Below are 20,542 nucleotides of genomic sequence, written 5' to 3' on the forward strand. Positions count from 1 at the left end.
ATTGAGGTAGAAGATGCCTGGGATCCTCCTCTGCTCTCTTCTTGTTACGCAGGAACGCATACACCATGCACAAAAGAGTATGCAATCATTAGCCATCCGTGTCCCAGGAGAGATGGTTTTCACTTTTCACTGTATGTTTGATTTTTTTTTTTTTTTTTAAACACCAGGCACACGCCATTCTTTGGCCCACCTTTCTCAGGGCCTCACTATGTAGTCCAACTAGCTTAGAATGTGCAATCCTCCTGCCTCAGCTTCTTGGTGCAGGAGTCTTTGCTTCTGGTCCTGCCGACACCTGCTCTTATCTATACTGAGATGGTATGATTAGTTTTTACCTTAGCCCTAGGGAAGAAGGAGAAACTGAGGTCAGGACAGGAAAAGATGTCTGGGATTGTCTGTGGGAGCGGGGATCTCCCAAATCTGCTTTCACCAGAGGACTCATTTCATCCTCAGCCACATTCTGCTGGGACAGAACAACAACTTCTGTCCTGGTATTCTTTCTAAGCGGTTCCTATTTCATGTGTTTACCCATTCGAAGCCTGAGATAAGAACCCTGAAGTAAACGGTTCTGTCTTTACTCACATTTTAGTTATTCTATGTGTATTGATGTATGGCCTAAATGCCTGTCTGTGCACCATGTGAGTGCAGAACCTGCAGATGGCAAAGATCCCTGGAACTGGAGCTACAAGCAGTTGTGAGCTGCCCCATGGGTGCTGGGAATCAAACCTGGGTCCTCTGCAAGAGTCTCAAGTGCCCTTAACCCGGATGTATTTTGGGAGACAGGCTCTCCCTGAACCTGCAGCTCAGTGATCTGGGCTGCCTGCCTGGCCAATGCACTCCAGGAGCCCACCTGTCTCCACCTTCCTCACTTCAGGACTGTAACAGACAAACCATGTCTGGTTACTCCATGAGTGTAGGGAATTCTAACTCAGGTCCTTATGACTGAGTGATAGGCATTTCAATGACCAAGCATCTCCCTGGCCCCTGTGCTTTATTTCATAGTCCAGGCTGGCCTATGTGAAGGTTCACTTTGACTGTCACCTTGACATAATGGTAGAAATGACCAGAAGAAAGAGAGTTCAAGGAGGGATTGTCTACACTGGTTTTGTATGTAGGAAACTGTTTTAATTGATGTGGGGAAATCCCAGCCTACTGTTGGTGGCACCATTCCTTAGGCAGGGTTTCTTTTCTGCATTGTGAGAGTGGAGAAATTACTGAGCAAAAGCAGGAGGGCAAGTCAGTAAGTGTGTGTATGTGTGTGTGTGTGTTCATTTCTCTCTGTTCTTTATTATAAATATCAAACAATTAGCTGTTTTAAGTTCCTGTCGCCTTGATTTGCTCGGGACTGACTATAACCTGGAATTAGGCTAAAATAAACATTTTCTACTCAAAGTTGTTTTCTGATCGGGGTATTTTATTACAGCAACAGAAACTACAACACTAATGCCTCAGCATCCCAGTACTAGGATGGCAGCACGGGCCACCACACCCAGCCCCACAACACAGACAAACTAAATGATACAATGTAATTAAGCCATCAACTGTGGTCTGATGGCAAATGTCATCTATGGAATGCCTTTCTGGCCAGAATCAAGTATCGTGAAACTGCAGACAGAATTAGGGCCCAGAAGCATCATCGATGCACATATGCACACACAGGCTCACATTCTCTAGGTTCTCTGGTGGCCTCGGTACACATTCCTAATCAGGTACGTGTACTAGTGTGAGTGTTGCAGACCCCCACCAGAGACAGGCGAGGGTCGAGTGAAGAGACTTTAATGAAAAGACCAGGAGTGTGTGCTACAAGCAGGTGCTCAAGATTAGCCGGAGCCACTGACGCCTCCTCTCTTCTGGTGTTGGATGGAGCTTAGCGCTTGCCTGGAGGATTGAATCGTGTGACCTAGTGAATAAGAACGAAGGGCGGGGTGGGGAGGAATGCCTATTTGAGTGTGTGTATGTGTGTGTGCTAAATTTGAAGAAAAGGAAAGTCAGGAAGGAAAACAAGCTATGCTAAAAATAAGGCGGCTACAGCACCATTGCCAGACAGAAAACATACGCTCAGCTTGGGGAGGGGGCAGAGCGGGACAGAACACAGAATAGGAAGTTCCCACCTAAAAATAACTAGGTGGCTGGATGTGGACTCAACACTGAGAAACAAGGCATTCGAGCTTCAAGCCTGAGGTGGAAGCCGTGCTAGCAGAAGGGAGCGCTCGCACTCTGGAAGCTCTGGTTCTCTTCCAGCTTCCTGATGACAGGGACCTGGGGTCAACTCTCAGTTCAGATCCCAAAACTTCAGGAACCTACAACACGAAGGCTTGTCTGAGGCTGAGAACTAGTGGGTGGAGGATGGGCTGGAGGTCAGGAGCCTGGCCAGCTCCACCAGCAGACTCCACACTACAGCACTGTCCCTTCTGGCAGCCTCCCTATCTGTCAACCTCGGGGCTCACTCTAATACTGAACCATCCTTTTATAAACTGCTCTCTGTGTCTCCGCTTATATGTGACTGTAGCAATCAATGCTATAACACAAGCAAGCAGAAGGCACCCTCGGCACACGGATCGGCCTTTTGGCCAGCTAGCTTCTAGCTGGTGACTTTGGCAGGCCCTCCAACCTCTCTGGGCTTCCAGTAGCTCTCAGAAAGATGACATCAGCAGGCCTCACTAAGCAAGCACTCCACCCCATCCCACCTCTCATCCAACCTCCGACCTTGCTCAAGACAGAACAGATTCAAGTGCAAATCAAACAACTAAGTTTTTTCAGCTACAGAATATGAAGGAGGCAACCCACATATCCGTGGGTACGCTCTGGAGCTGGATTCAACCCCTGGCTCTTCAAAATACCACCAGCTCATAACTCGAGGGGCCTGCCCCAGCGGAGTACTGCAGGCTCAGTTGTGGAGTGGGGAGAAAATTAATATCGACTTCATGGGGACTGTTATAAAATAAAACCAGACAAAGGATATAAAAGAGGCTTGTAAACCATCAAACCCCGTGCAGATGTTACACATTAGGGAGGGACAGACACACACGGGCAGAGTCCCACAACCTCGTTCCTAACTGACATCTGGTACACATGACTCACAGTCAGTTGGCTTGGTTCAAGTCCACAGGAGAAGGCCTGCCATTTTTTTTTTTTTTTTGGTTCTTTTTTTTTTCAGAGCTGGGGACCGAACCCAGGGCCTTGCGCTTCCTAGGTAAGCGCTCTACCACTGAGCTAAATCCCCAGCCCCAAGGCCTGCCATTTTATGTTGTTCAGAGCTCTTTTGATAAAGTCAACTTCAAGCCTACCAGTTGGCATATTCTATATCTGCCCTCCTAAAGGCAATCCCACTTGATCTTACCTAAGTTTTAAGTTTAAGAGGACACAATCTTGTCCCCCGGGTTCAAGAGCTTGACAGTTCTGCACTAAAGCAGCCCCCGAGCCCACGTGAAAGGAGCCCCTTGGCGTTGCATCTCAGACCTGCTGGTCTGGAGCCAAGCCTCTCTTCCTCAGTGCTTCGTTAAGTACATCATCTGCTGGCGCTTGGCATGTTTCCTGAGCTGGGAACCACAACCGCTGATGTGCTATGACAGCTGAGTGCTGCTGCCTGCTGCCAGACAAGTTTCCTCACTCCACACTGGGGGAGGCTGGGGCTGGCCAGAGCCTGAGGGGAGGGCAGTCGCTGTCATGGCACAGCTGCCGCCTCACAGACTCTCACAAGCTCACACTTTGGATTCCACTCACATCCCCCTGACAAGGAGGCCCCGCTCATCTTCCTCCTGCTGCAGAGACAAAGAGGTGAGGGAACCCCCCACCCAAACACACACCTCTGTCACCAAGAACCTTTAAATTCCTGGGTGCAAGGTGCCTTTTACCATGGATGCCTACTGCCACCAGACAGAACAGCTCAACCTGCCCTTGACTAAGTACCACCTCTGCTTTTCCAAATCTTACCTCCAGCCCTGTCAGAAAGCTGGCTGGGCACCTGCAAGCTGGCAGAAAGGCAGCGGTCAGTCACACCAGGTGCCAAGCTTTGAGGAATGACAGAGCCTCAGAGATCTTGCTGGGGAGTCTCCCACTGTCCTTCCTCCACTGGGGAAGGCTCTTGTCTAGTCTGCTTTTATCATGGACAATGTCAAATACATTAATAAACGAGAGCGTCACATGAGAAGCCAGGGAGCCAAGAAAAAGGGGAGAAGGAATTTAGAAACCTCACAAACCCCTGCAAGGGGCCCACGTTACAGGCTGACTGAACTGGCCTGTGCTATGCCACTCCTACACACCCCACAGGGGTCACAGCCATCACGAGCCTTGAGTATACTCCGCTCTACCTTCCAGAAGAACAGCGTAGGACAAATGACTCCAAGACCCAAATCTTCCTCTCAGGCAGATGTCTCTCAACATTTGCTTGGTCCCCATCTAGCAGTTCCATACACTAGGTCAGACCATTCTGGTTCCTGGGGCTTTAATTTGCAACTAATTCCTCTTACAGGTTCAGCAGGAAACTCCTGCTGTTTAGAACAGAGCCTACGCCCCTGCTACTTGCAGACCCTCTATAAGTCAGAGGACCTGAAATGTCTGCTTGTTAAAGTGTCCAAGCTGACGTGCAGTGTGCCCCATGCCCTACGTTAGTTAGGGGCCACAGGTGGGAGCAAGGCAGAGAGTCCGTCCACACCGCCTGACTGAACACCTGAGCTTCCAGGGGACTGAGCTTCATCTGATACCCCAAGTGAAGCTTTCTCAGTGTTGTAGGTTCAGCTGGGATCATGCTAAAGTCTGTTCATGGGGGGAAATCAGTTCCTACGCACTGTGCTCTTGAAGATTGCCTGATTCATACATGGAGGCTGTCCCAGATTCCAAGCCTCAAAGCATGCAGACTCCATGATCAGACTCCATGGGCCTGTGTAACTTCAAGGGCAATACTTATATAAAGTGAAAATAAACGTTAAGTCAGTAAACACTTGCATGTGGATCTACAGCCCTTATCTCCAGGACACTGGCTGGCGTCCCCAGCCCTTGAACCCTGGACAGATCCAGAGTGACAACCTCAGGGGAGGGTGTCCACTGATGGGTCTGCTCTAAGTCAAGGTTAGCACTCCCATCCAACACTGACATTCCCTCTTTCTCAACCTGTCAAGCTTCCAAGGCTAGCTTAGACTTCACCTCCAAGTGCCATCCCTGACCCTCCTGGAGAGGCCAACTGTCCCTTTGGTTCCAGAGCTAGCACTGAGCGCCGCTCCATTCTGTTATCACCGTACTCACTCACCCAAGGTTCTAAGATGTTTGAGGTGCTGGCTTTAAAAACTGCCACGTGACTGACTGTGGATGCAACTTCTAAGACTATTTCCGGAGAAGAGGCTCTGTGGTGATCCTGCCATGTGGCCCAGTGCCCACCTGCTATCACAGCAGGATTCCAATGAGCTTAATAATGCAATCCGGGGAAAGATGGGTTGAGTGAGTTTGGGGGGTGGGGTGCAGAAAGGTAAAGGTTCAGCAATTTCAGGTCACCTCAGGGTAAAGCCCAAACTCCTGTAAGTGGGATTAGGAAGTCCTGGTCACTGGGCATGTTGGCAGCCACAAGTCCTCATAAACTGTGGCTATGGCCACACTGGCTCCCAGGATAGGTGGCTTACTCCTCCTTTGGCTAGACTGTTGTCACTCTCTATACATCTGTCATTCTTCTTTTTTTTTTTTTTTTTTTTTTTTTTTGGTTCTTTTTTTCGGAGCTGGGGACCGAACCCAGGGCCTTGTGCTTCCTAGGTAAGCGCTCTACCACTGAGCTAAATCCCCAGCCCCTGTCATTCTTCTTAATACAATGCCCATATCCACATGACCTCCAAGACCCAGCTCTGAGGTCGGTTCAGTGCCTGTAAAGGCACTGGTAAATCCCAAGGGCCGACATGATGGTCCACTCCTTTGTTCCCCAAAAGACCCCTTCCCTTTGACCTGCTCACCTTCTGGGGTTTAACTCAAATTCTGACCACTTTTGTCTTTCATGTTCCCTCTTTCCTGAAACATTGGTAACCACACAACATCTCCACTGACCTCCATGTCCAGGAAACCAAACCAAGGGGCCAAGCTTGCCCACCTCCTCCTTCTACAGTGGCCTGAGTGTCATTTATACCAGTCCCTGGCGGCCTAGTACTGAGTGCAGTATTCACTGCTGAATGAATAACACCCAGCTTTAAGAGCTGCCAACCCCACCCCAAATCCTCTCTGTGGCCTCCCCAGGCCCCTGCAGTCCACTCCTCCATCCCAGGCCAGGCAGCCAGGCAATCAGAGAGCAGCATCCAACGGCGAGACAAAGGGGGTGAGGAAGGACAACAGACTGTGGGGTCTGAGTCCCACACAGAGATCCTTCCTAGAGAAAAGGTTTTGGAACAAACAGGATGGAGACGGAGAGGAGCCGGGCTCATAGCACCACTGGGGACAATGAAGCAGGTAGAGGCCCGGGTGACTTCTTTGTTGGCCTATAAAGCAGTTGTCTGGCTCATGTGCCCTCGTAACAGGGAGCGCAGTGGAGATCCGAGCATCCCTGTTGGTCAGAGCTTTTACTACTACAATTCCAAGGCCACAGGAGCAGTAGTGACCACCACCACCACCACCACCAGTAGCAGCAGCAGCAGCAGCAGCAGGGCAGCTCTCTCTGTGGGAGAGGTGATGGGAACCAGGAGCCCTGATGGTCAGACCATGATCCTGCTGGCCTGGGGTTTCTCACCACAGCTGTCTCCATCAGTGTAAACTCCCCAGAACCGCAGACGCCCCAGAGACTCAGGACATCCCTCAGAGCCAGAGGGATGGTCTCAGCATGGCCTGTCTTCAACCTCAGAAGAGCACATGCTTGGGCAGTCCCCCAACAGTGTGGGGATGCTTGTTTTTCCAGGACAGAGAGAGAGATCACACAGTTCACCTAGTTACTCTATTGGTAGCAGTGAAACAGAGTTCAGAGATAAAAGACACACATTCATCACGACTCAGGGAGAGCTAGGCCCTGTGCTGCGCTGTTGGGAGAGCTGAGGGTGGGAGGGTGACTGGAGAAGACCTGAAGTCTGTGGATCCATGGGACTGAACTTCTGAGTAACACACGATCGTGGAGATCAGCCAGACCTGGGAAACTCATCAGAGGACAATGAGAACCTGGAAGCCCAAGCTAGCAATGTGAGCCCCGCCCTCACTGCCTCCTTCCCAAAATCTCTCCTTGACAACAGGGGTGGGAGACAGCCCAGGGCAGCCAAACTCAGTGCCTTCACCCTTCACCTCCTCAGACGCTGTGTGTGCAATTAAATACAATTAAGTACAATTAAGGGACTCTTTAAAAAGCAGCTGGGCATAGCACATGTCTTAATTCCAGCAGTGGGGAGGGAGAGGAGGAGGAGGCAGAGAGATCTCTGTGCGTTCCAGGCTAGCCATGGCTAAGTGATGAAACTCAAAGGGGGAGGGGGTGTCTTTTTTTTTTTTTCTTAAGTAGGCTTCCATAGAAGAATATCTATGGTAAGCAAGCCTGTGTTTTTGTCACAAACTGGTTTCTGAGGTGTTGAGGGAAACCGCTGGAATCAAGCATCACATGTTGGTCGAAGAGCAGCCGGGCACCCTGGAGACCAAGAGCCAGCACGAGGAAGAAGGTATTTGGGAAACGGTGTTTCTGAGCTTGGTAGGACCTGCCTGTGTCAGGTATGTCCACTGCTACTACCATCAGCACAAGTCTCCTAATACTCAAGTCCCCTCAGGGTCAGACCAGATCAGACTGGAGACAGGGAAAACTGAGACCCAGAGATAAGGGATGTACTGTCCAAGTCAGACCAGAAGGGGGAGGGACCGGCCCGCCTGTCCTCCACTCATAATTCAACCCCCAATCTACTGCAGTCCTGCTCCCTTCACAGACTGGCAAGGTTCTCCTTGTCAGAACCACAACCCTGCAAGGCCCATGCACGGCTGGACCGCCCCACTACAACAGGTGACTTCCATTGTTCTCTCAGCTCAACTACGTCCTTGGGACATGCTTGGGGATAGTAATGGAGACATCAAAACAGATACACGCTCTCACCTGCAACAGACAGAAAACCAGAAAGGAAGACAAGGAAGGAGTCAGGGAGGAGAACTCCGAAGTTGCTGGCAGACCACAGCAGAGCCTGAGACCCTCTAAACATGGAATCCTGGCCTCAGAACCAGAGTCATGCTCTACCACATAGATGCTTGGGTACCAAGGGGTCTCTGAGGGACAGGGCCTCAAGGTAGCTTGTTCCTCACTATGACCTGGGGTGGTGATGGGCAGAGAACCTGGTCAGCCTTCCCCAGAGTGCCCTTCGTAATGTGCGAGTGAGTCCCTTGATGGAACTATTCCTAAGCCTACAGAGTCTCCGTGCTCCCTACCACCAGCGCCCAGCCCTCAGCAGCTTGGGGCCCAGGGGCTTTATTTGCCACAAGGCGGCCAGAGCTCAGAACGCTACTCAGCAAACCCAGCCTAGACCTCAGAGGTTCTGTCCTGGGGCTGGGCTCCAGTCTTGTTGGTTCTTTTTTTCTTCCCTCGTGTGACTTCCAGAAAGTCCTTTACTTTCTCAGACCCTTCAGGCCCTCACTATACAGAGGAGACGGCATCCCTGAGGAGGGGCTTTCTGCTGCTCCCCTCCCCATTTCTTTCTTTTCTTTTCTTTTTTTTTAAGAATTGGGAGGAAACGTTTCGCCCTGTTCTCATCACCTCTTAGACTGAGTCAGCTCACAGGTACAGCAGCACCAGCAGCAAGAGAGCACTTGCTTGGCTATGCAGCTCACCCTTTCTCCTAGCAAAGAAGGCGGGAGAGCCCTGGGGAGCAACTCTGAATGGCCCTTTTTATAACAGCAGCACCTCAAGAGAGCATGTGTTTCCATCAGTGCTCACACAGGGAGCTGGAGCCACCCTGGCAGGAGAAGTCACTGCCAAACCTGTCTCCCTGGCACGGCAATGCCGAGTAATTAAAGACGGTAATTACAGCCCTGTGTCTGGTGTCAAAGCCAGGGCTCTTTCCAGTCGGACTGTGATTCTCCTCTCCCTGAGTGCACAAGCATACAGGTCCTAGGGGCTGGGGAGCCCAGCTACTCTAAGCTATGGCTTCTGTTCTCCGGCTGCTCTCAGTAATTCATCCAGATGGACTGGGCTGCATGCTCCTGAACTGGGTCCTCGGCAGTCCCGCCTGATACATCCACAGGCAGCCCTGACAGTGGGAAAGTGGCCGCAGGCTCTGGGGGGGTTCCAGTACACGCCAGTGGAAGCTACACATTCCTGGGCCTACACACTGGGCCCAGCCTGCTGATTCCAGAGCTTTGCCTGCCCGTGCTTTATGCTGCGGCCTTGCAGACAGGAGGTGGGAGGAAAATGAATAGAAAAACCAACTGTCTCCCAGCGGCCTGAAGTGCTGGAGGACAGGAGTGGTGACAGGCGAGCCCTTAGCACAGAACCTGAGTACAGGCTTTTCTCAATTGTCCAAGGAGAAGCCATGGGGACTGGTGTGATACAGCACAAAGCCGCCCTAGTCAGGCTCCTTCTCATCTGGATACGTTGGCTTTCAGCACCTCTTAGAAAGGATCAAGGATGGTTTTAAGGACAAAATGAGATAGGTCTTCAAAGTGTTTAGCACTCAGGAAAAGGAAAATGATGACCCTCCCTCTCCCCCCAAAAAACTGGGTGCTGAGCTGCTGGAAGAAATTAGAGAATGGCCAAGCTGAGGGGTTTCCCCAAATCCACAGACTTCCTGAGACAAGCAGTTTCCCCCTCATACCCTTAGCCATGAGAGGAAAATGAATCCCTGGATGCAGAGTTGGGGGCTAGGTGGGCCTCTGGAGGGCCCCACAATGCACAAGGACAGAGGTGAGAAGCCCCAGGGTATCAATGAAGGACTGAGGTATGTATCATGGTAGTCATCCGTCACTCACAGAGAACTCGTTCCGACACCAGGAGGCATCAGCTGCAGGAGGCCTGAGTTACAATCATCCAAGTGCACCGGGAGGGGCTGGAGCTTGGCCTGGAGCCACACCCCACCTGAGGGGTGAGTGGGGCATTCCTGCCTTCCGTCTTCACCTTGAAAGCAGGGACCAGTCAGCAAGTGTACCAGACTAGTCAGCTCTGGCACGCTCACGCTGTGAAGGAAGATCTCCAGAGAGGGTGAGCTGCAGCTGCCAGTGACTCAAAGCAGCTCAGGTCCCAGTCAGCTGAACTGCACTGTGGCCCAGCACGAGGGCCCCACGACTCCTGGGCAATATGCCAAGTCCCCCACGGCAGAGATTACAAGGGCTCCAGGTTTTAAAAGCGAGGTTCTGCCCTGAGATATCACGAACATCCTCCAACTGAGCCCAGAGCATGGGGCTGGGGACTAACAAGGCAGCCAGAAGCACTAGAGGCTCAGTACCACAGTGAGTGTTAAATCTAGATGAAAAGGAACTCAGGGAGCAAACAGGCTGACTCTATTAAAACAAACAAACCTCTCTTAACATCTGGAAATAAATTATGAGAATAAAAAAACACACCACTTAGTTTGCTCTGGTGGGACAGCCTGCGGTGTGCTGGGATAAGGGTGAGGCCCTGGGGATGATGGTGAGGTGCTAGGATGAGAGTGAGTCTTGGGGGAGACAGACACTGTATAAGACTGAGGTCCTGTAGCATAACACAAGGGTTTCTGGGGTTGCTTTGCAGGACAGCCCCTCTGGTGGTCCTTCCAACTCTAGCTAGCATTACTACCTGCTCTGTCTGAGGCCAACATTTCTCATCGGGCACCAGAGTCTACCAGTATTCCTTCCACCACCAAGTAGAATGTATCACGTCAGGCCCTGCAGGCCCCATCCAGGTGAGGCAGAAGCCTATGTAGACAACTCTAGGTCAGTCATCCACTAATGGATCAGTTCCCTTCAGGCAGAGGGCCCAGGTAGGCTCCATCTTGCACCCCTGTGCTACAATTCTTGGACCTGGAGGATGGACACTCCAGAAAACTTCCTCAGCACTCCTGTGATGAACAGGCCAGGGGCTGCCAGCAGAGAGCCCTTCCTCTGTCTTACTTTACTGACACTGGCCCACTCCTGTCCCAACCGCAAGCTCTTGGAAGAAGCTCTCAGCTCCTGTCCTCAGCCCCAAGGGTCCACTCAGGCTGACCTCATAGTTGCCCAGCCCTGTCACCCCCACCCCCAGCACCATTAGCTTCCCTCAGCTCACTGCAGCCCCAGTGACTTGCTTCTGCACAACCCCTGGAACTTAACTCCCTGAGGCCTCTCTGGAACCCCAGCAGCCATGGCAGCCCGAACTCCTGGGAGACAAAGGAGGGAAGCTGGAAGGTTAACTCAGTGAGCACCTCAGGGCAGAAAATAGGGCAGCAGCTGCCATCAAACTTGAAAGACGAGGGAGTCTAGGGAAAGCTGCAGTTTAGCAGGCAGAGGGTTTCAAGTAAGCTGAGCTAGCTGAGCCAGGAATGTTGCCCCAAAACTCATGTTCAGAGTCAGGTAGAGTTTCTGCATATTTGCATATCTGCCAAGGCAGCGAATTCTCCCCCAGATTTCCCCCCCCCCTGGGGGGGGGCTGCAAAGGAGAGTTGCTTGGAAAGCCAAGACTGTCCATGTGGGGAAGGTAAGGACCAGGGAGAAAGGGTGGGGCTCACCAAGGACTGAAATACTAGATAGGTGGCTTCATGAAGGGGACACATAACTAGGGGAATGGGGACAGGAAGACATGTGCCAGTCCGTGCGTGCCTGCGTGCGTGCGTGCATGTGTGTATGTGCACTCGAGTGCACCCATACACTTAAAGTCTTGTAGATTAGAGGCCCCTCCAGAGCCACAAGCCAGCATCAGGAAGGCTCGAGTGAACACTAGGGGAGGGTGAGGTGGCGGGGAGACCAGAGGCCTCTTTTCAGGATAGTCTACTTTCCCATCATTCCCATGGAATTCCCCCTAAACCAGCAGGTTTTTACCAGGAGACATTTGTCACAGGAAAGCCCAGCCAGTATCTCAAACCCGGGTGCTGCCAGTCTGTGGAGGAAATGGGGTACGGGGTTGGGGAAATGGCTCAAGGTTAGTGTGCACTGTACCAAGCATGAGGGCTAAAGTTCAGATCCCCGGAACTCCCATAAATGCTGAGTGGGCATGGTAACTGCCCTGTAATTTTAGCCTCTGAAGGGGGAGATGGTACCTCATAAAGCAAGCTGGCTTAAAAAACGGCCATATTGAATCTGGCCAGGAGAGCGGCAGACTCTGGGTTTGACTGAGATCCTGCTTCACTGAATAAAGTGTAAAGACCAATTTTAGGACAGCATCAATCCCTGGCCTCTCCATGCACTCAGGTGTGTGTGTGAGCACATGAAAGTGGAAAGGGGTGGGCAGGTGACATTTAAGTGCCATTAAAACCTGCAGGGGTGCAGGAACGGTGACTCAGCAGACAGAGATCTTGCTAGTCAAAGGGTGTCAACCTGAGCTCAAGTCTCAGAACCCACCACATGAAAGTGGAAGGTGAGAACCGACTCCAAAGATGTCCTCTGACCTCCATCTGTGTGGTACAAACATGCCCACCACAGGGTCATACACACATATTTCAAACAAACAACAACAAAAAACAAAACCACCTGCAATGTAACTGAGCGGTAGGGAGACTCCCCAGCCTCCAAGTCCCTGAGGGAGACAAGCTGTCAGGTAAGTCCAAACAAAACAAAACAAAACAAAACAAACAAACAAACAAACAAACATCGTACTTATGTGTTCATGCCCAGGCTGACTGACTCAGAAAGAACCAGAGGCAGTGTGCCTCAGTGAAACACACTGATGGGGAGAGCCAGTACCAGAGTTTGCCAGTGTATCAAAACAGCCAAACTTACTGCCCTCGATTATCCACCCTCCACCAGACAAAGGGTCTCTCCATGAAAGGGGCCCAGAGGGAGGTAAGTAAGAGTCCCTGTGACCTGGCTTTCTCATCTATAAGACGGAAATGATCCTCCCAGCTTCCTCCCTTCCTAGGGACGTTCTTGGATAAATCTATAAAACACACCCTGCAAATAGAACTGTCACCTCTTAAGTTTTCAGAAAGACTACTTGAGCCCCTACTTTGGGGGTTGGAGGGAGCAATTAATTAGTCAAATGACAGGGTTCAGAGCAGCCACTGACCCCTTCCCCAGGCTTCAGAGGGGCAGAGGCAGACACTGGTGTTCTTGGTGAGCCCTGTGGGCCCACCTTCTCTCCTCAAACCAGGAACACCGTCCTCTCTGTTGGCCTAGGCTTCTGGGACCTGCCCTGAACTGAGCCTACCTCCTTCTCTAATACACCAACACAATCTGGTGTCTCTAATCCCCAAAGTCTCCTGTCAGGAGCCTCCCTCCCTCCTCTGTAGCCAGGATATTCCTAACAGGTAACTGACAGTTGCTTAGGGTCCCGCTGACGGTCATCAGGCTCCTCCTGTCCCTTAGACACTGTGCTGTCATGGCTGGTAATCTCTCTCAAGCCATCCTCCAGCAGTATCTGCACAGCCTCTGCCAGGCTCCTGCCTCAACTCTCTGACCTAGAAAACTGACTGTCCTGGCTGCAGAGCCACAGAACCAGTCTGCCAGCCACTCTTCCTTGCTGCTCTAACCTGTCCTGGTACCCAGGCAGACACCCTATGCTAAACAACTTCCGAAACGCGTCTCTCGGGGTGTGCTCAGGAGAGCAGGAACTGGGTTGCAATGAGCCTGACTTCCCGAGCCTATTTGAGAGCAGGACAAGTTTCCACTCTGCTCTCGATGAAGAAAAACCCTAAGTATCAGGCCTCAGGGACCATGGCCAGATGACAGTGCCCGTCCTTGGTCCTGAGGTGACTTCAAGCTCCCTGAGGTACAGGAGCTCTGCTCACCCATAAGCCCTAGGACTCAGAACAGTGGCAGCACACAGCAGTATTTAAAACTCCCAGTTGCTAAACTGAAGCCCTGTGGTTAAGGACAAGCAAGTCTTTACCAAATGGAGAAAGTTGTTCAGTATGTTTTTGTTTGTTTTATATTCTTTCATTTATTCTCCATACAGACTTGCATTCCAACCCTCAATCGCTCGTTTAAATCAGTGACTGTTTACCGAATCCAGATGAGAAATAAAGACAGGTTCAGACCAGCCCCAGCCTCTTCCTCAGAGGGGCTTTCAGTGCAGGGAGAGAAAGTCAGGGAGAAGAGATTAATCAAACCTTCTACACAATCTGCCAGATACAGAGACTAAATTGGCCAGGAGGTACCAAGGGATTCTGCTCTCTTCCTGTCTAGGAAGCTGAAGCCACCCCTGACCCTCAGACTTGGTAGACCTGGCAAGGTAGGTCCCACAGCGCCTGAGCGACACCCAGCACTTTGTAGAACAGCCCTGGGTCTCTTAGGTTAAGTTAGCACACACGTTCATTCAGCCAAGGAGGCAAACACCTACTTCAAGTCATACAATGTATTTGTACTGAGGCCCCTGCAGGGAACACAGATAAAATGTAAGTAAAAAGTCAGAAAATGCTCGATAATGCCAAGTGCGAGACAAAACCAAACAGAGAAAAAGATGGGTGAAATATCAGACAAGAAGCCCCACCGAGATCATAGCTTCCCCCAGCTCCACTCTCTCAGCCCACACCCTTTCTTTCAAGGGCCCATATCACCTACCCCTGGGTCCTTCCAAGACCACATTATCTCTCCAGTGTCATTTTTGGCCTGTTTCATACTAAAGACAGTCATGTGCTTGCAGGCATAGATACTTGCTGCCCACAGAAAGATAGGATCTTGCTATGTAACCCAGGCTGGCCTCAAAGTTGTGATTCTTCTGTCTTGACCTCCGGAAGCTGGGGTTACAAGCATACACATCTGGTTCTGCTGCGGCCTTGCTGCATCTGTCCTGAAAACCCCGGATGTCCTCAGAGTGAGGGGTTCCAGGGGAGAGGCAGGTATGGGAGGGAACAAACAACTCTGGAGGGCCCCATCACCATGGCAACCTAGCTTCCCACCTCCCTACCCACCCTGACTGTAGCTGGGTGGGTAAGTAGTACAAGCTGGGTGTGTAAGCTCCATTCTTTCTCAAGACCAGGGAAGTCATCGCTGACTAATACAGAATCTATTTACCCTTGATTATCTCCTTCCTATCCAGTAGGTAAGTTATTCCAGCAAACGACAGACCAACCTGGGGACTCTGTACTGTCCCTGATAGAGCTCTCTTGCCTGCCAGATGGGGGGAGGTCAGGACAGGCTTCAAAACATTTCAACACAAGGCCCAGGGGCTCTGGGTTGCAAGCCTCTGCTCTGATGCTTGTTCCAGTGTGACCTTGGCCAGCGCCTGCCCATCTGGGTCTCAGGCAGAAAGAATGCTAAGCCCAAAGGGCTGTTCTTCATCCTGTCACTACTGAGGGAACACTGTGACCACCAGGGCAGGCTAAAGCATGAACCACCTCCTGGAGCTGGAGACAGAGGGATATGAGGGACATGAGAGGCAAGTGTAAGGACATGTTGGGAGCCTGGGGGAGGGAGGAGGCCTATCCTCTGTACAGAAAGGGCTCTGTGCTCTCCAGAAACCAGACATGCTGCCCAGGATGTCAACGAACACAGAGACAGGAGTCTCAGGCAAGACCAAAGGCCCTTCTCTCAGAAATATTTCCTGGACTCTAGACTAGAAGTAGAGAACAGAACAGCAAGGCCAGAGAGTGCTGTCTGCCACCCACTAAGAGACTCGGGTTTTACGCAGGGAAGGTCAGGAGATTCAGGACTCCTCAGGGCACTCCCTAGAGATGACTCCAGAAACAGTACCCTAAAAATTTAGTCAAATCAGATCTGTTACTTTGTTTGGATCCTTCTTATACCTGGTCATAAAAAGCAGAATCTAGCTTTACAGATGAGGAGATCAAGACTGGGAGGGGAAGCAACCTATCCGGGGCTGCACAGCAAATCAGGGATAGAGCCAAGACCTGAAGCCCCATCACTTCCTCTTCCTTTTCCCTCACAGAGAGCACTGCTTTCAATACACTTGCTACTGTTTTGGGAAAGTATACTGCCACCAGAAGAGGCCACACAAGAGGAGACAACACATGGGGCATCCCTTCAGACCTCCGGACAGCACAACAGCCAGGTAGAGTTTCAAAGGGAGGAAGAGGAAGGTAATGGAGTCAGTCACATCAGGGCGGCCGGGCTGTGTGGAAGGACCTCTCTTAATCTCTCTTATTATGCTATAAAGCCGATTTAGTAACAACAGGCTAAGGAGCTTCTAATGTGTAATTGCTTACATATTAAAAAGTACGGGAAAATGCTTTCAATTAAACCCTGAGTGAGTCATCTCGACACTGAGTGCTTCTGTAAAGAACTCTGAAGGCAAAGGTTAGAAACGTCAGAAACCATGTGCTCTTCACATGGGTTTGGAGACCTAGCCTGCCTTCAGTGACTCAGTGCCAGCAGCGGCAGCATCACCAGCTGCCAAATGTGACACACATACCCTCCTCTACCATGGCCACTGTCTCTCTCTTGCCCATTTGCATCCCCCACCCCCACCCCGAGATCTGTTGCATGATGTGATGTCTGCAGCTTTTCTTGACTCCTAGGGTACTTCCATAGAAACCCTAACGAGAAACCCTGAGAGGGGGCCCAGGCCACAGTGATCTTCCCTTACTCCCTCAGTCCCCCTGGGAAGAGCTATGAGCTGAAGTTTTGAGTTAGGTGCAGTCTGCAAACACTCGAGGACTTCAGGGCGGGATCCTGGCTCTGCTGCTTCCTTCACTGGCCCAAGCTTGAGTATTCTCTACAAATGGAGAGTGCTCGTACCCTCCAGGCTCCCCCAAAGACGAGTGAGTGCAGGAAGTCCTCTGAAAAGCTGGTGGACAACTGTCACCCATCCAAGTCTTTTCTCCCACCAACAGGCGCCGCCCATCAGGCTCCCCATACCTGATTTAAGCTGAGCCACAGCCTTTTGCACTCTCATTTTTAAAAATACTTTATTCTCATTATTTTTATTAGGTAAGTAGGTATGTATAGGATTGGGGGGGCAGGGTAGTGCATGTGAGTACATGTGTCCACAGAGACCAGAAGAGGGTATCAGGTTCCCTGGAGCTGCAGTTACAGACAGTGGCGCCAAGGGCTTGCAGCCTGGGACAGAGACTTGAGGAAAGGAAGAGACTGAGCTGCAGCTGGCCTGGTGGCACCTTCCTGTCCTCCTCACTACTCAGGAGACTGAAACCTACCTGAGCTGCAGGGTGAGTTTAAAGCCAGCCTGGGCAACTTAACCAGACCACCATAAAATAAAATATAGAAGGAGAGCCTGGGATACAGCTGCTCACATAGACGGATGTCTAAACTGGTATGAGGTCCTAGGTTCAGTGCCATAGTAATTGGGCTCTGAAGCTCTCTGACCATTGGCCCAATAGGAGATCTGGTCTAAGGACATCAAATGTGTATGGGGGGCAGGAAGGAAACCCAGAAATATTTTAGTCTTTTTTTTTTGAGACGGAGGCCCAGACAGGCAGCAGAGCAGTGAAGGAGCCAATATGAGATCTGAAAGATGAGCCAAGGAGATTTGTCCTTGATGGTTCCCTTCTTTGAGCCAGTCCTAGAGAGCATATGAGAGAGAGATTGGGGGGAGGGGAGCAGATAGAGAGACAACAGAGAGACACGTACACACAGAGAGAGAAAGAGAGCGGGAGAGTGAGATCGAGACAGAAAGAGAGCGAGAAAGGGCAAGAGAGCGAGAGCGAGAGTGAGAGCGAGAGAGAGAGAGAGAGAGAGAGAGAGAGAGCGCATACTAGGCAGTCACAATGAAGCCTGGCACGCTAAGGCTTCAGTTGAGGGTTAACATGAACCTCAGGTCATCTGAGCCAATCACACATCTGAAATGTAACAACCCTGAACATTGTCTCCCCATGTACCACAGGGCATGGGTGGTTGGGGACTCATCAGATATCTTCCCATTTAATCACTGGGTTAAAAAATAAGTCTCAAAAGGGATTAACTTAGTCTCAATTTCCCAATTCAAAGGAAGGGTTGGACTGGTCTCTGGCTCTCCAGTTGAGTCTTCTGTTTTGAGGAACCGGGTGGGAGGGTGAAGCAGGCTAGGGTTCCCTGCACTGAGCGGCATCCTTTGACTCAATGTAAGGTTTTTAAGGAGGTGGTTCTGGAATTGGCTTGGGGAGGGTGGTAAACAAGACTCAGACGTCTAGAAGGCACTAGAACACAGAGCCCGTGGAGTTGAGCACTTATCTTGGGTCCAGGCACGGTTCTCACAGGTGAGGTAAGTATGGTGTCTGAGAGAGTCAGAGGATGCCAAAAGCGCTCACTTCTCCACAGGGCTGGGACCAGTTGCTCACAAAAGCTCCCCATCACCTGGAGTTATGACTGCAGAGGGGTGAACACCATCGATGGTGCCTGAGTTGGCAGCCAGCCCGGGGGAGAAAGTGCTAGATGGTCCTGACACAGGAAGCTGCCCTCACACCCAAGCAGCTGACTTGCCTGGGGCTTCAGTTCTCTACTGGTAACAAACAGTTGACTCCCACATCAACTACTGCATATGAGGACTGGAGAATTGGCAACCTCCACTGTGACTGTTTCTGTCACTGACACAGGGAAAACCAGAGGCACAGAACTTGGGCACAGCAGCCTTGAACACTGTAACTGCCTGATTTAAGGTTCTTGCTACATAGGGAAACTAAATCCCAGAGACTGCATGGGTGGTGTGTGTCCATTCCAGATGTGCTTGGCTCCAGCCTGGGCCCCTTGCAGGCCACAGACACTGCCCTGGTACTTGGTGCTGTACACACAGCACAGAAATTCCAACAGTACCCGGTAGGGATCACTCTCAAGGCTTACTTTGACAGTCTAGGAATGCAGCCAGGTTGGATCGTTTGCCTAGTCCAAGAGCTGACTCTCAGTACCACAGAAACTGAATATGGTGACTCAAGTTAGAGCCAGGAGGATTAGAAGTTCAAGACCATCCTTATCTACACACTTCCTGTGCTATCCTGTTCCATGGCTATCTTTAGCATTAACAAGTTTTGGGTCTGCTCATGGATTTGAATCCCTTCTTGGAGTGCTTACACTGACAGCTCACCCTGGGCCACGTCCACACTATCAGTCGCCATGGTGTCGGTACACACAAAGACGTCAAGAGTCACAAGAAGCCTTGGCAAGATCCTCACAACCAGAAATTGCCCTTTAGCTGCCCGTATTCTAAAAAAGGAAATGATGTGAGGTAACATGAGGAAGAGGAGGGGGCAACGAACACTGGGCTCTTTGCAAAGATACCACAGAATCGTTTTCTGTGAAAAATGGTTTCTTCTACTGGTTAACAAGTAGCATGAACTGGTCTGTTCCCACTTCTGTGCCAACTGGTAGATGGCTCCAAATAAGGCTTTATGCCTCCGTCTCTGCATTCAGGAGTGTCCGAACAAACCCTCCTCTAGCCCTTGGCATCTCTGGTTATCTATAGCTGTGTTCTAATCTAAAAGCGCCTCCCCCAACCCGATGTTGGTGATAGACAAACCAATAAAATGTGCGGAAGGGGCAAGCAAAGTGACTCCCCGGGTAAAGGCTGTTGCCACAGAGCCTACTGACCTGAGTTCAAAACTTGAGACTCACAGGGTAAAAGAATCGATTCCTTCCAATCTGCCCTCTATCCGCCACATGTGCATGTAGCATATAAGTTTTGCATGCAGGTTACACACACACACACCCTACTCAACCATGGGGGAGATAGGGGAGGGGACAGCTCAGTAACCCACAGCTATCACTGTGAACAAGCACACTTCTACAGAGAAGGTGGCAACATGTCCAGCAGACCCTTCTCGTTGAGCTGTAAGTCCAGGGTATTGTGGCTTGAATGTGCTTTGTACCCCCAGAACTGGTATGGTGCTCACTAGGTGCTCCACACAGCAGTGTCGGGGGTGGGATTTAATGGGAGGAGTACCTACCTATAGTAGAATCACAAAAACACGCCTCTTTCTGATACACACTTGTTATAAATCGCCCACTCCCAGGTATTCTGTCACAGTAACAGAGAACGAACCGAAACTCTGTGCCTGTGCCCTGCTCACCTGTCATGATCCTTTGGGCTTCGTAGGGCTCCATGTAGCCAGCGCTCTCACCCTTTCCTGCTTTGCTCTTGAGGTCGTTCTTGGCATCAAAGGGATCAGAGTAGTCATCTGCTATGGTCACCTGCAGGGGAGGGAGAGAGTGTGAGGCCATCTCTGGCTTTGTTTCACCACTGTGCACAGCCAGACATGACTCCAGCCAATAGAAACTGCTCCTGGGCTAGCAAGGCATGGGAACCGTGAGCCCACCCCGGGGGGAAGTCAGTGCAGAGGTGAGGTGGGAACAGTTACTGAGTTTAGGTGGATGGAGCAATGGGGAGAAGAAAGTTGGGAGATCACAGAAAGCGTAGAAACGCTGGCAGGCCCTTGGCTGCTGGCTGAGACCCAAGACCTCAGACAAGAATAGTTGCGTTCAGCACCCTGTTTTTCTCCAAATCTGGAACATAATCATGTTGTGGGTCATCACACAACAATTTGGTGAGATCAACACACTATAAAAGATGAGTGCGGCCCTAGACAGGCCTGATGAAAACACCAGACTGGGCAATGTACAGATGCCAGGGTCGAAGCAGGAC

The 20,542-nt window shown here is 51.0% G+C and overlaps 1 protein-coding gene across 1 annotated transcript in view; it reads right to left on the minus strand.

Annotated features, from left to right (window-relative positions):
- Shb (SH2 domain containing adaptor protein B) overlaps positions 1-20,542 on the minus strand; it is a 107,541-nt gene that overhangs the window by 46,691 nt on the left and 40,308 nt on the right. The window contains 1 exon segment of the mRNA NM_001427398.1: positions 19,971-20,091. Within this exon segment, the coding sequence (NP_001414327.1) occupies positions 19,971-20,091 (121 nt within the window).

Source organism: Rattus norvegicus, chromosome 5 (genome assembly GCF_021556685.1).
Source record: "Rattus norvegicus strain SHRSP/BbbUtx chromosome 5, alternate assembly SHRSP_T2T, whole genome shotgun sequence".
Lineage (NCBI taxonomy): Eukaryota > Metazoa > Chordata > Mammalia > Rodentia > Muridae > Rattus > Rattus norvegicus.